We start from the raw sequence: 14,725 nt of genomic DNA, 5'->3' as shown, positions 1-14,725 counted from the left end.
ATTGTGTCCCCCCCCCCTCCCTCTCAGGCTCACTGAGGGGTTAAGGGTGTGGGATAAACTGTGTATGGGGGGGGAGGTGGTGAGGGAGAGCTGGCCAGCAGCCCATAAGGCCAGACCACAGCCCAAAGCGGCTCATTGTGGTGGGACTGGCGTCTCTGTCCCGGGCCCCCGCTTCGTACGGCCCTGCGCGAAGGAATAACTCAGCCCTCAATGTGTTTGGAGGCAGAACTTCTGATAAAATAAAGAGGGAATATCTAGGCACAGACACACTCTCTTTCTTTTCCCTGTAGAGTATTCAAGCCTTTCTGTCTGTTTTCATTTCCCCTCATCTCGCCATCAGACGTTGATAAGTTCCCTCGACTGCTGGGCTTGCGTTTCATTTACAGCTTTTTATATGCGTGATCTGTGTGCCGATGACAGACTCAGATATTCTCTTCTTTCACTGCTCTGGTCAAAGTGACGGCTCGGGCTCAGCAGTAGTGGATGAAAAATTCCAGAGGGGCTGGAAATTATGCGTTTATCAGAAGCATGAATTTATAAAACACAAGTTCTCAAACGATGTATTTATAAACCATAAAAGCAATCACGTAAAAAATATATATTTGTGAGCCAATAACATCAACATGAACATAAATTTCACATTTAGATAACTATAACTTGTCAAAGTGTTTTGATAGGATATCGATGGGTATGAATCACATTTCTACAATGATGGAATAAAAAAAATGTAACAATCCACTCCCTATTTTAGTTGCAAGTCTGCTAACCAGAGAGTCACTGTCAAAATCGCTCAAGTGCACAAACATTCCAAGAATGCACAGTAAACGCCACTACATTTACTTATCGGAAATGCTGTCATCAATCTCATTCTCAGAGTGCAAGTGTAAATGCATGAAGAATATGCCTTACTTTTTGGCATTATTTATTCATATACTGCTTAAAAGTTTACAATCAGTAAAATTCAGCAAGGTCCCATTAAATTGATAAAAAGAGACATTTCCTAGAATAGGTTTTCATGCTTGAATGTTCAGAAAACACATTGTTAGCCAACTATGCTTGCAAGTATTGTCATTATCTGCATAGTTCAACTATGTTTCCCGAAACCATAGTTCCAGCGAACATTCGCAAACAGCGTCACAAAGTTGTGTGGTCTGAACGACAGCTCTCGACCTGTGGTTAGAAGCAGAGTTTCTTGTTTGCATGACATGTGGACTTAATAAATCCTTATCTCGAGCAAAATAAGCAAGCTGACATTCAGTACAATCCATGTCTTTTATTTGGAATATATACACATATAATTTACATATTTTAGTTTATGAAGATATTTAAAGCATCGTTTTTGAATAGTGCATGTGTGTGTACATGCTCTAGTACAGTGGGTGTTCCCCCTGTGAAATATTTTTTCAGCCAAGTACCCCCTAACTAGTGCAAAGCATTTTTGGTTGAAAAAAAAAAAAGACTTAAAACGGAGCACTGTGCCATCAGAGTCTGATTTATTAATCTTTGGAACAGATTAACGCATACAAAATTCAAACATTTGAAGAACTATTTTGAACATTTTAAATGATAATAATCCATAACTAAATGTATTGCAAATATTTCTCATCACTAAAATGAAGTGATTCAAACTAATGTAGTGAAAAAAGTGACCATATAACCATTTAAAACTATAATATTAGCCATTTAAAAATCCATAAATGTGCAAAACACTGCTCATTTGTAGTGGTCTCTCTTGAACTATTTGGAAATAACAAAAAAAGTTTTTACGTTTTTTTTTTTTTTTTTTTGCTGCTGCATGGTTAAAGAAAAATATTGTATTTGTTAACTCATGGGGCTCATCGACACGTGCTACCACACGTGCCTACACAGACATATTTCGCAAAATGAAGCAATGGAAAAGAAGTAGGCCTACTGTGTGGGACCATTTCGACAGAAAGGACGACGAAGTTACTTGCAAAATATGCTATGCGGTATTAAAATACAGTAGGAGTACAAGCTCCTGACTGGTGGAAAGCAAATGAAAGGCGCTTCCCGAGGCTGGCCGCTCTAGCGAGGCGTTATCTCTGTATTCCCGGGGCATCAGTGCCATCTGAAGCCTTGTTTAAGGCTTTTCGTAGTGCGGTTTTGATCAAGTTTATTAAAGTAAACATTGTCACGCATGTTCTTCTCACCGCTGGACAAGGCGCGCGCGCAGTCATCGGAGGCTCGCGCTGCGGAGCCAGACGAAAGGCTTGAGAGGGTGTTTTCTAACCCACACTAACCCACATAACTTAGACATGTTACTTTAAAAAAAACAAAAAGAAACATACAAGGTGTGGATTGAAGTAGTCCTGCCATTTTTATTTGACGGGAAAAAAATTTTACACTGATGGAAAAAAACTATTACGGTTCTTCAAAGCTTCAAACGGATTCAGTGTATTTTATCTTAATTTGGTAATTATTTAAATTGAAAAATATTTAGTAAAGGCCTACACTGCAAAAAATGCTTTTCTTACTTAGTATTTTTGTCTTGTTTTCAGTCCAAATATCTAAAAAATCTTACATTAAGAAGTATTTACTAGACAAGCAAAAGTTTTTGTCTTGTTTTGGGGGAAAATAACTCAAAATTAAGGGAGTTTTTGCTTAAAATAAGCAAAATAATCTGCCAATGGGGTAAGAAAAATAATCTTAATTCAAACAGAAAACAAGATTATTTTGTTTACCCCATTGGCAGATTATTTGGTTTATTTTAAGCAAAAACTCCCTTAATTTGGAGTTATTTTCCCCCAAAACAAGACAAAAACTTTTGCTTGTCTAGTAAATGCTTCTTAAATGTAAGATTTTTTGGTTATTTGGACTGAAAACAAGACAAAAATACTAAGTAAGAAAAGCATTTTATGCAATGTATTTATTTTATGCTTTTTATTTATATTTTATTCTGTTTTTCTCTGTTGTCAGAAACGCTGAAGGTGCGTAAAAATGTGATAACGTGTGAACCCAGGTTCTGTTGTTGGTCTGTTCTGTATGCTGCTGTTTGCAATTGCACGGTAGAATACACTCACCTAAAGGATTATTAGGAACACCACACTAATACTGTGTTTGACCCCCTTTCGCCTTCAGAACTGCCTTAATTCTACGTGGCATTGATTCAACAAGGTGCTGAAAGCATTTTTTAGAAATGTTGGCCCATATTGATAGGATAGCATCTTGCAGTTGATGGAGATCTGTGGGATGCACATCCAGGGCACGAAGCTCCCGTTCCACCACATCCCAAAGATGCTCTATTGGGTTGAGATCTGGTGACTGTGGGGGCCATTTTAGTACAGTGAACTCATTGTCATGTTCAAGAAACCAATTTGAAATGATTCAAGCTTTATGTCATGGTGCATTATCCTGCTGGAAGTAGCCATCAGAGGATGGGGACATGGTGGTCATAAAGGGATGGACATGGTCAGAAACAATGCTCAGGTAGGCCGTGGCATTTAAACGATGCCCAATTGGCACTAAGGAATAAAGTGTGCCAAGACAACATCCCCCACACCATTACACCACCACCACCAGCCTGCACAGTGGTAACAAGGCATGATGGATCCATGTTCTCATTCTGTTTACGCCAAATTCTGACTCTAACATCTGAATGTCTCAACAGAAATCGAGACTCATCAGACCAGGCAACATTTTTCCAGTCTTCAACTGTCCAATTTTGGTGAGCTCGTGCAAATTGTAGCCTCTTTTTCCTATTTGTAGTAGAGATGAGTGGTACCCGGTGGGGTCTTCTGCTGTTGTAACCCATCCGCCTCAAGGTTGTGCGTGTTGTGGCTTCACAAATGCTTTGCTGCATACCTCGGTTGTAACGAGTGCTTATTTCAGTCAAAGTTGCTCTTCTATCAGCTTGAATCAGTCGGCCCATTCTCCTCTGACCTCTAGCATCAACAAGGCATTTTTGCCCACAGGACTGCCGCATACTGGATGTTTTTCCCTTTTCACACCATTCTTTGTAAACCCTAGAAATGGTTGTGCATGAAAATCCCAGTAACTGAGTAGATTGTGAAATACTCAGACCGGCCCGTCTGGCACCAACAACCACGCCACGCTCAAAATTGATTAAATCACCTTTCTTTCCCATTCTGACATTCAGTTTGGAGTTCAGGAGATTGTCTTGACCAGGACCACACCCCTAAATGCATTGAAGCAACTGCCATGTGATTGGTTGATTAGATAATTGCATTAATGAGAAATTGAACAGGTGTTCCTAATAATCCTTTAGGTGAGTGTAAATCCGTGAAAAAAAAAGTGTCTTTTTAACGGGTCACAGACACTCGTCAATTGTATTTTTATTTAATGCCAATTCAACATTATAATCGAATCATTTAACGGTTAATATTCCGATAATGAGCGGCGGTTATCGGTTGGGAAAACTAACCGAAATGAGCATCCCTACGCTGAACATAAAATTCCTTTTATGAACTTACACTTATATTTTCCTTAAATATTTATTACAATTATTTTTAAAGGATTTTTGCATGGACGCTACTTTTTAAATTGATGTATATTTTAAAATCTCACGTACCCCCTAGAGTGCCTTCACGTACCCCCAGGGAGAACCACTGCTCTATTAGGTAAGAACGAGCCAATGATTGAATCTGGAAATAAAGCAAAATAACTGCGAAAAATAAGAATTAATCCTCAGATACCAAGTCTGTAATTTATAGCAAAAAATCTGGCATTTATCTCAAGCAGATTCATTAAAATAATTTATTTCCTCCACAACCTGCGTGACATCATCAACCAACGCGGTTGAATGGCAAATTTGCGAGTTACGTTGTTGTACGGGAACTGCAACCCTGTTTAGTTCCTGTCTCTATGAAGCCTCTCCTTCTGAAAAGCACAATGTGCTCTGATTGGTCAACTGAACCAGTGTGTTGTGGTTGGTCAAAGGCTTTGAGCATATATGGGAAATGTCCTGCCCCTTACAATAACCACGAGTGTCAAAACACTACTAACTAACTCAACCCTTTATTCAGCGCATGCCTTTGGTGGGAATTATTTAAATGAGGAATATTGTGCCGTGTTCGTTCCCGGAAGAAAACTCTTTTCAGGGAGTTTAGAAACAGTGACACTGATATAGAGAATAACTCCCTTTGGAGGGACTTTGTACTTTATAACTTTGCAGACTTTACTTTATAACTTTTTTTCATGCTCAAACAGCAACACATTAAAGAAAGTTGAAAATGTAAAAAATCATAATGGTTCCTCTTTAAGACAAGACTACATTTCTGTACACTTACCTGTCTTTGAATCTCAGCAAGGTTGTAAGGAAGAGCTCCCTCCTCCAGAGGTGCAATCATCTCAATGTCAACTAAACCAACACGCCTGTAGACAGCAAAAACACAGGCAGACATAATAAAACAGCTAAACTTAATATTCAGCAATATTATTGATCTGACTGTACTGAAACTGTTGTATGAGAACTTAAAGGATTAGTTCTCTTCAAAATGAAAATTTCTCGATATTTGACTCACCCCCATGCCATCCAAGATGTTCATGTCTTTCTTTCTTCAGTGGAAACGAAATTAAGTTTTTTGAGAAAAACATTTCAGGATTTTTCTCCACACAATGGACTTCAATGGCAGTTTTGAAGGGCTTCAGAGGCCCAGCTGAGGAATAGGGTCTTATCTAGCGAAACCATCGGCCATTGAAAAAACAAAAAACAAAAAAAACACATTTATATACTTTTTTACCTAAATTGCTCATCTTGCCGTGGATTATGTAATCACGTCGGAAAGGTCATGCTAGACGTAGGCCGAAGTACGGCCCCCATGCGCTCGTGCGAAGACTAATACAAATATCCTTTAGCAAAAAAAGGTTAAACAATGATGTCAGACGATTTTGAAGTTGGAGATAACATACTTTAGCTCCCTAGTCTAGCTTGTGCTACTCTAGGTAATGTCCAAAACGTAATATTTCACGCACTTTTTGTGATTTTTCGCCTCTTCATGACGGATCGCTTCCTGTATTCCTCAGTTGTAAGTCACTTTGGATAAAAGCGCCGCTAAATGAATAAATGTAAATGAGATGGAGTGTTTTTTTGCAAAGGGCGTTTGTATTAGTCTTTGCACGTTCGCTTGGGGTGGAACTTCCGCCCACGTGACCTTTCCGACGTGATTGTGCAATCCGTGGCACATCGCAGAGAAGCGCAAGATGAGCAATAAGTATATATATTAGGCTTGCTACGATAGTCGGTGTTGCCGGTGTTACCGGTGTCCAGACTCAACACCGGTTACATCACTTGCCCACCGTGGCACCACCCACCGTCTTTTTGATTTTTTTATAGTAATAAAATAATTTAGTTCAGTTAGAGAACAGACAATACAAATAAAAACTGAACGTATCTGCTTAATAAAGCAGGATCCGACCGTGAGTCTCGGCAGCGGCAGGAGTCATTAAGAGTGAGGAGCTGACTGACATGATCGCGGAAGATTTGGTTTCAAAGCGAAACGTAAAAGCGAGTTTGTCATTTGTTTTGTTGTTTTGTTTTTCCCACAATTCAAGCAACCCGCAGCTGAATTGGCGCTAATTCAAAACCGAAAGTAAAATGTGCACGGCCGCACAGAGCGCGCATTGTTTACTTTCGCCTGGCTCCGCAGTGCGAGCCTCCGCGCTACGCTGACTGCGCGCATTTATTTTTGCCGCGCGCACCTTCGCGCTCGTGCGGGCGCGTCGAGTATAAACAAGGCGTTACGGACGAACTGTTATTCATTCATGGCGTGCATCTCAATCATAGACTGATCAATGCTTGATCAGTGCCCTGACTACTGAACTAGGGAACTGATTGAGACGCACCCATGGCCTCACAGAGCGCGCATTTACAGACGAGCTGTCATTCACGGTGTGTGCGCACTGGCGCGTTTTCAGTTCAGAGCGGTCGTGTGCATGTTACTTTCGGTTACATAGAATTAGTGATTTAAAAGCCTCTGCCGGTGATACCGGTATTACCGGTGTTGTCACACATCAATTAACCGGTGGGAAAATTTCCTCACTGTCACATCCCTAATATATATATATATATATATATATATTTTTTTTTTTTTTTTTTTTTAGAAAATGACAAATGTTACGGTAGATAAGACCCTATTCCTCAGCTGGGATCGTGCAGAGCCTCTGAAGCCCTTTGAAACGGCATTGATTTGGACCTTCAACATTTTGGTTGCTATTGAGGTGGAGAAAAATCCTGGAATGTTTTCCTCAAAAAACATTCTTTTTGACTGAAGAAAGAAAAACACGAACAACTTGGAAGAGATGGGGGTGAGTATATTATCAGGACATTTTCATTTTAAAGTGAACTAATTTAACTGAGCTGGACAATGACATCATTATAGATGAAATGAACTAATTTAATAATAGATGATCTTTACAACAGAACTGAATCAACACTGAACTGACTTGAAATGCATCATTTTCCTGTTATCACTGTAAAGCTGCTTTGAAACAATCTGTATTGTACAAAGCGCTATATAAATAAAGGTGACTGAACTTGACTAAACAGATTCCAACTTTTTTCTACCTTTTCAGAGCACAACATCTTCAAGATGTGAGGAAGAGTGGTAGGTATAGTGTGCCCTCACAAGTAACAAACTCACAATCTTAACTCAAAGTGAGTCGGGCAATTACAGTATCACATTGCAAAGAAATAATAATGTCCAACAAGCAATTCCAGATCACCGGCGTTTACTACTTTAAGACCCACCCAGTAGAGCCATACGTCAGTTCATAGGTCAGGGTATCTAACTCTTCAAATATGTTCATGTGATATTTTTGGTTTTCAAAAGATGGGTTTAGCTCACCATGATTACACCGCTCTATGGCTCAGAGCAGATATTTAGTAAATATACTTCCAAGCTCATTACAGTCCTGGTAAGAACTGCAGCAGTTACAGTATTGTGGAAACATGTGTGCTCGCTACATGCTGCAGAAAAGCTAGAACAAGCTGGACCGTGTTCAAAACCTCCCGCTGTACAATAATAGGAAGAGTCATGTATCATCGACTATGCAATTGCCAGAACAAGACTCAGAATAGAGAGACCAGAAAACTTTTCACATATAATTACAGAAGTCAAACAATGCCGTTTTTAGAAGGCGAGAGTGGCTAGAGGGCTCTGAAGCACAGAGGCTGAGCTGAAGTATGTTATGGCTGAGACTCGAACCCTCCTCTTGATGGGGAGAGGCTCTCAGACGATGATTCAGCAGGCCCCTGTCGCCATGGTGACTCACCCTCTCGGATCAGACAGGTCAGCCAGCTGGAACAGGATGTCCACTTCCATAGGGGTCACCTGGCCAAACCTTTGGGCTGCAATGATGAACTCCTCTGGAAAACAGAGAAAGAGAGCGACTTTATTATTGTATTATTTGTATTAATTAAATATTAGCAATAAATCTGTTTCACAAAGATATACAGTGGTTCCAAAAGCTACACTCCCGTTCAAAGGTTTGGGGGCATTTAAATGTTTTTAAACAAGTCTCTAATGCCCACCAAGGCTGCACTTATTTGATCAAATACACAGTAAAGACAGTAATATTGTGAAATATTATTACAACTTAAAATCATTTGTTTCTATATTTTATATAATACAATTTATTCAGCAAAACTGTATTTTCAGCATCATTACTCCAGTCTTCAGTGTCACATAATCCTTTGAAAATCATTTTAATATGCTGATTATATACAATGTAATTCAATGCCATCTTTACTGTTATGTTTCATTAAATAATGCATCCATGCTGAATAATTGATTTCTTGAAAAAAATAAAAAAAATAATAAATTCACCCCAAACTTTTGAATGGTACTGTGTTGGCCACATATAATATAAAAAAATACTACTACACAACAATAATAAATCAAGTGGAATCTGCAAACAAGTGATGCAAAACCTTTTCTCAGTCGTTTTTGCAATTACTTTTAGCCAAACGGTAGTAAGGTCATTTTTTGTGGACGTATGAAGTGGGTGAATTATGTTTGAAAGTGAGCATAGCTATGTCCTGCTCCCTCAGAAGGGCAGAGTACTTGAAGTAAACACTCTGAAGAGAGCAGGACGGCACTGTCATGCACACCCTATATCAAGTAACATTGTCACTTTATTGTCAATTAGAACATTACATAACGCAGGCGCAAAATTCTCATTTATAGCAGTTAAAATGATTCTTTCCCATCAAATATTGCCGGTTCGTGTCTTTAATTCAATACAAGTTCAATTTGTGCACCATCTCTGTTTGCAACATAAATATGTTAATCATATTTTCAGCTAATAGTCCTAAGGTCTGCTAAAAGTGCTAAATTAAACCTCAAATGAATTATTACCTCAAAACGAACAAATGCCACTCAGATAATAAACAGTAAAATGACTTCCTCAAAAGTGGCCATGCTCCCCTCACTAACAGCCGTGTGCAAGGGCTCTTCATGATCATTTTCGAAAATTTTTGATCACATTCGCCTTGCAGTACGTTTCATTAAAATAAAAGCCACTTGAATTGAAGTTTTGTTCATGGAGTTTTACAAGGTCATTGTACTGATCGCAGTTTTATTAATAAACTATTATTTTTACATATTTTCACATGAATGACCAATCCACAATCTGACTTGCGATGCAGCCTGGAATCAATCGCACCATGTTTGAACTGAGAACTGGCACCCGACTGAGCTTGGTTTCTCATAAGGTCACCTGATGGAGTCTGGGTTCCTTGCCACTGTCGCCTTTGGCTTGCTTAGTTGGGGACACTTAATATTCAACAATATTACTGATTGGACTGCATTGACACAATAAATCTGCATTGTAAAAAGCATAAAGGTGCCTTGACTTGACATACACACACACATCCCTACGTGATTATAATTCATTCAAATATTTAGTAAATCACTGAATCCGGTAATGTATTGGATATCAGTTGGTTGTGCAGGTTAAGTGTAGAGTAGTAATGAGCAGAATGAACACAGGCCGGTTAACAGTGGGATTCCCACTGCACTGGTATAGAGTGACTAGTCTGAAAAAGGCAGCAAGTGTTCTAACACAGAGCCCTATTGAATCAAGGCCAGCTCAGCTTACCCCGGCCTTAAACACGCTGTGAAGTGTGAAGAACGCTCCAATCAAAGATCACGCAGGGCATCGGTCTCTTCAGCGCCCTCCAAAAACAAACACAAGCTACCGATAAGTGCGAGGAACATGCCGCCGGAAGCATTGGACGTGCCAAAAATCATATTTGATTCTACAAAAACTTGGTGGAAAGGTAACTGAAATCACGTAGTCGTGATCGGTAGCGATGAAATTCTGCTTTAGAATGGCCAGAAAGTAATGTTTTTGTACATTCGCAAGCTGTTTTTCTATCTGCGGCCTGCATGCGAGGTGATGTGTTCCCTATTTTCCCCAGGTGGCGCGCAATAGCTGTTGCAATGACCAAACTATGCTTCGGCGTAACGCTCAAAACATACGGAACCAATCAGCTGAGGGTCAACAAGAGAAGTAGACATGGAAATTCGCACGCACAGGTCCCAGCGGAGCCCGATGGCGGCCTACAGCCTCTGTGGGAACAGCAGCGGTAAATGTAGCCTCTCCACCCCTGGCCCCGGTCTCCACAGGGCTGATAGCATCGCAGGCTGGGTGTGTACAGCAAGAGTGTGTGTCCAAGACGCAGAGCTCCATTGCAGCCAGACTATGAGGGCTGTTTCACAGGTCAGCAGTTGGCCAGGGAGACACAGACCAAAGGTTTTTTAAGGTTTTGGAGGCTTTGTTTTAAAAAAATGCCCTCCTTGGTGGGCTACTGACAGGTTCTCAAAGTTATTTATCGTCTTTTAATGAGTTCAAGTTGATAAATAAAATAAATACTTTCTTTTTTTTTAAATGACAAACAGATAAAACGGATAAAATATATGCAGCACCGGTCAAAAGTTTGGAAACATGTTTTTGAAAGTAGTCTCTTGATTTCACCAAGGCTGCATTTATTTGATCAAAAATATAGCAAAAACAGTAATAATGTGAAATATCATTGCAATTTAAATTAACTGGTTTCTGGTGTAATATATTTTAAAATGTAATTTATTCCTGTGATCAAAGCTGAAATTTCAGCATCATTAATTCAGTCTTCAGTGTCACATGATCTGTCTGAAATCACTCTAAGATCATTTCTTATTATTTTTAATGTTGAAAACTTTTTTTTTTTTTTTTTTTGGAAATCATGATACACTGCCATTCAAAAGTTTGGGGTAAGTAAGATAAAAAAAAAAGAAAAAAAGAAATTAAATTAATTAAAAAAAGATTATGAAATTAATAAATATTATTAGGAAAAAAAAAAATCTATTTATAATAATTGCTGTTCTTTTGACCTGAAAAAAAACCCACATTTTCCACAAAAATATATATTAAGCAGCACAACTGTGTTTAACATCTTCTTTAGCACCAAATCATCATATCAGAATGATTTTTTGAAGGACCATGTGACAATAAAGACTGGAGTAATGATGCTGAAAATTCAGCTTTGATCACAGGAATAAATTACATTTTATAATATATTACAACAGAAGCTAGTTCATTTAAATTGAAATAATATTTCACAGTATTACTGTTTTTGACCAGATAAATGCAGCCTTGATGAGATTAAGAGACTACTTTCAAAAACATTTAAAAACCTCAATGTTTTATATATATATATATATATATATATATATATATATATATATATATATATATATATATATATATATATATATATATATATATATATATATATATATATATATATATAATTCTATATTTATATTAAATGACACATCATTTTTTTGGACACAAGAAAATCGTAAAAATAAGCAGCTTTCAAATTCAAACAAATCTGAGCAAGATGTACCATTTAAATACTAAAATTATATATTTATTTATATTGCATTACACATATTACACACATATACATGACAAGCGAACAGGTATATCTCCAGCAACGCATTATGGGTAACATTGTGTTTTTCATGGCATATCCACGCTGCGTAGGAAATCGCATACTGTATAGTAGGTTTGGTTTGAAACTTACTTCACGACCATTAAAAAAGTATAGTATGTATGTGTGAAATATGAATGAAATGTGGACGCACTACATCCGCCATGTTGCCATGTCACGTGACCTTCGGCGTCAGTTGCGTTGCTTCCCCCGTCATTCACAAATCCTCTCACGCCAGAAGACGTAGGTCATCCGGGTACTTTTCGCCTACTGTTTTATGAATACTATGATTTCGGGCATACTACTCGGCTCATATATAATTTTTCGGTAACACTTTATTTTAAGGTGACATAGTTACACGTTACTGCATGTACTTACTATAGTAATAATAGTAAATTATGCATATTAAAAGTAACTAACCCTAAACTAAACTAAATCTATAGTACTCTGTACTTATTTGAGCAAGTACAATGTAACTACATCACCTTAAAATAAGGGGTAACCAGTTTTTTAAATACTATACAGTATGGAAGTATGCATATTCGGACGCAGCGCCAGTCAGTCTAATCAGGGGAGGAAGGACAAGTCAAAACAAAACAGGATTAAAAAAAAAAAAAAACACTAACCTTTAGTAACTTCCACATCTCTGCGGTTGCCTGCCAGGGTGGTGTAGATCTTCCTAATGAGCTCCATGTTGTTTAGCAAAGAGTTGAAGCCATTAAAGTAGGAAAAGCTGACCTGATGTGACGTACTGCCACCGGCTGCCTGCAAAATTGGCAGACGCACACACAGACATTTGCACGAAGACATCCTTTTATGAGGGACAGAGGTGATAAATAGCTAAGAATTCTATGGAGTGCCAAACATTAATCAAGCTACAGTGCGGCGACATCTTTAGCACTTCCACCCCACAGAGCGCTAAATAAATACATGTGTTTCGCAGAGAGCCACACTGGTAATTTCAGAGGGATTCAAGCTTGAGGGCCATTTTTTTTAATTAAGCTGTTTTATGAGAAGAGGGACATATAAAGTGGAAAACTAACATGAGGTAAATCTTTAAATAGCATCTGACAGAATGTTTGGTGTAAAAGCTACCTTCCCCACACTGGTGATAGAAGAAAACGGAGGGGGGAAAAAGAAAACTAGGAAGTGACCAGCTAAAATATGAAATTAAACATTTTTCAAATGCATTTGATGACTTTAGAGACTGTCTGAAGTGTAGTTTAGCTGAAAGATTGCTTGCATGGTTGTCTTCAGGCCTAAGAGGGTTTGGGAAAGAAAAGCGAGAGCAGATTGTCTCTCACTAGATGGCGCTGTGTGCTTTGCAGAAATGGTGACGTCTACCTGAAGCCACAAAAATCAGACCTGCTCTGAAGTTTCCTTAACCAAGATGTCATTTGTAAAATCCCTGCATAAACCTGGCCACAAAAAAAAAGTATAAACCTTTATGTAGATGTGATAAAATGTTTATACCTCCTGTCTTGTTTTGCAAGGCATCTAAATTAGAGGATTGAGTGTATAGACTGGGTCTGACGAGCGCATTGTCTTTAATTTATTTCTAATGGCCTTGAAATTGTGTGTTTACAAACATCTCCCAGAATCCAAAGGTTTATGAGGCACAAACCGTGGAGAAAATGACAGACTCCACGGAGTGTGTATAAAACAGACTGCTCACACACACACCTTGCAAACAAATATCTCCCGGTGGTTTACGTGAAGAAGAAAAAAAAAGCTAGCTGAAAAGGCTAAAACATAATTCAAACTAAACTCACTGCAACTAAGCTTTCCTCCACAAATGGTGTGAGCATGTGGGGTCTGATGGTCACCATGATGTCCCTGAAGTCCAGAGCCGTGACGGCGCCGGTCCTGGCCTTGTCTCTCTGCGCAAAAGCCTGTCGGGCATGTTCAAGCTGCATCTCCTGCAACACAGTGAATGTCAGTCTGCATCTGCACGCTGGTCGTTTACAGGATGCTACATTGGATCAATTTGTACTGCAAAAAAAAAAAACCAACAAAAAAAACCCCAGATATAGTTATATTACATGCATGTGATTTTATAACATAAATCAAGTGAGATGTACGCTGTACAGCTGGCATTTATTATGTAAAAATGCAAACATAAATCATTTCTTTAAAAGGTAAAATCAGCTCCAGATGAATGTTATAAAAATGTTATATACAAGTTAATAAATATAAAGATTAAATGAACCATGTGCATTGATCTGAATCAAAATGCATCAATATGTTTAGTCTAAAATATAGTGTGTATTAATTATAATATATTTAAAATCAGAAATACTGAATATTGTATTTATTTTATTTACAATATTATTTACAACAAAAAGACAAAGACAGGTGCTTTTTGGGATCAACACATTATTTTTTATTTTTTTAATATAAAAATAGGGCTGTAGAAATATTTGCATGTATATACTGCATATATATTAATATATTATAAAATATTATACATAAATATTTTTAAAAAATCGTAAATATATACATGCATGCGCGTGCATTTATATACACGTAATAATTATACACAGTACACACATATTATGCAAACACAAACTTTTTGGATGCAATTAATCGTTTGACAGCACAAAAAAAAAAACATATTAGATCCTTCATTTTGTTTATTTTATGTATTTCTTTATTTTGAACTAATTTATTTTGCTTTGCGACATCTGATATAGAGGAAACTCTCAATCTGGAACGGTTGCAGTCTCACATCAAGAGATGAGAATGACTTTCTTACACATCTCAGGCTTT

At 38.0% G+C, this 14,725-nt stretch overlaps 1 protein-coding gene across 2 annotated transcripts in view; it reads right to left on the bottom strand.

Annotated features, from left to right (window-relative positions):
• slc25a13 (solute carrier family 25 member 13) overlaps positions 1-14,725 on the bottom strand; it is a 70,016-nt gene that overhangs the window by 27,734 nt on the left and 27,557 nt on the right. For both annotated transcript variants that reach the window (XM_079828467.1, XM_079828466.1), the window contains 4 exons: positions 13,729-13,875; positions 12,583-12,721; positions 8,251-8,344; positions 5,268-5,352 (listed from right to left, as the gene is read on the bottom strand). In XM_079828467.1, the coding sequence (XP_079684593.1) occupies positions 5,268-5,352; positions 8,251-8,344; positions 12,583-12,721; positions 13,729-13,875 (465 nt within the window). The remainder of the gene's footprint in view (positions 1-5,267; positions 5,353-8,250; positions 8,345-12,582; positions 12,722-13,728; positions 13,876-14,725) is intronic.

This window comes from Gobio gobio (assembly GCF_949357685.1).
Source record: "Gobio gobio genome assembly, chromosome: 11".
In the NCBI taxonomy this organism is placed as follows: domain Eukaryota; kingdom Metazoa; phylum Chordata; class Actinopteri; order Cypriniformes; family Gobionidae; genus Gobio; species Gobio gobio.
The sequence above is the reverse complement of the archived record's forward strand: the minus strand, read 5'-3'. Positions and strand labels throughout refer to the sequence as shown.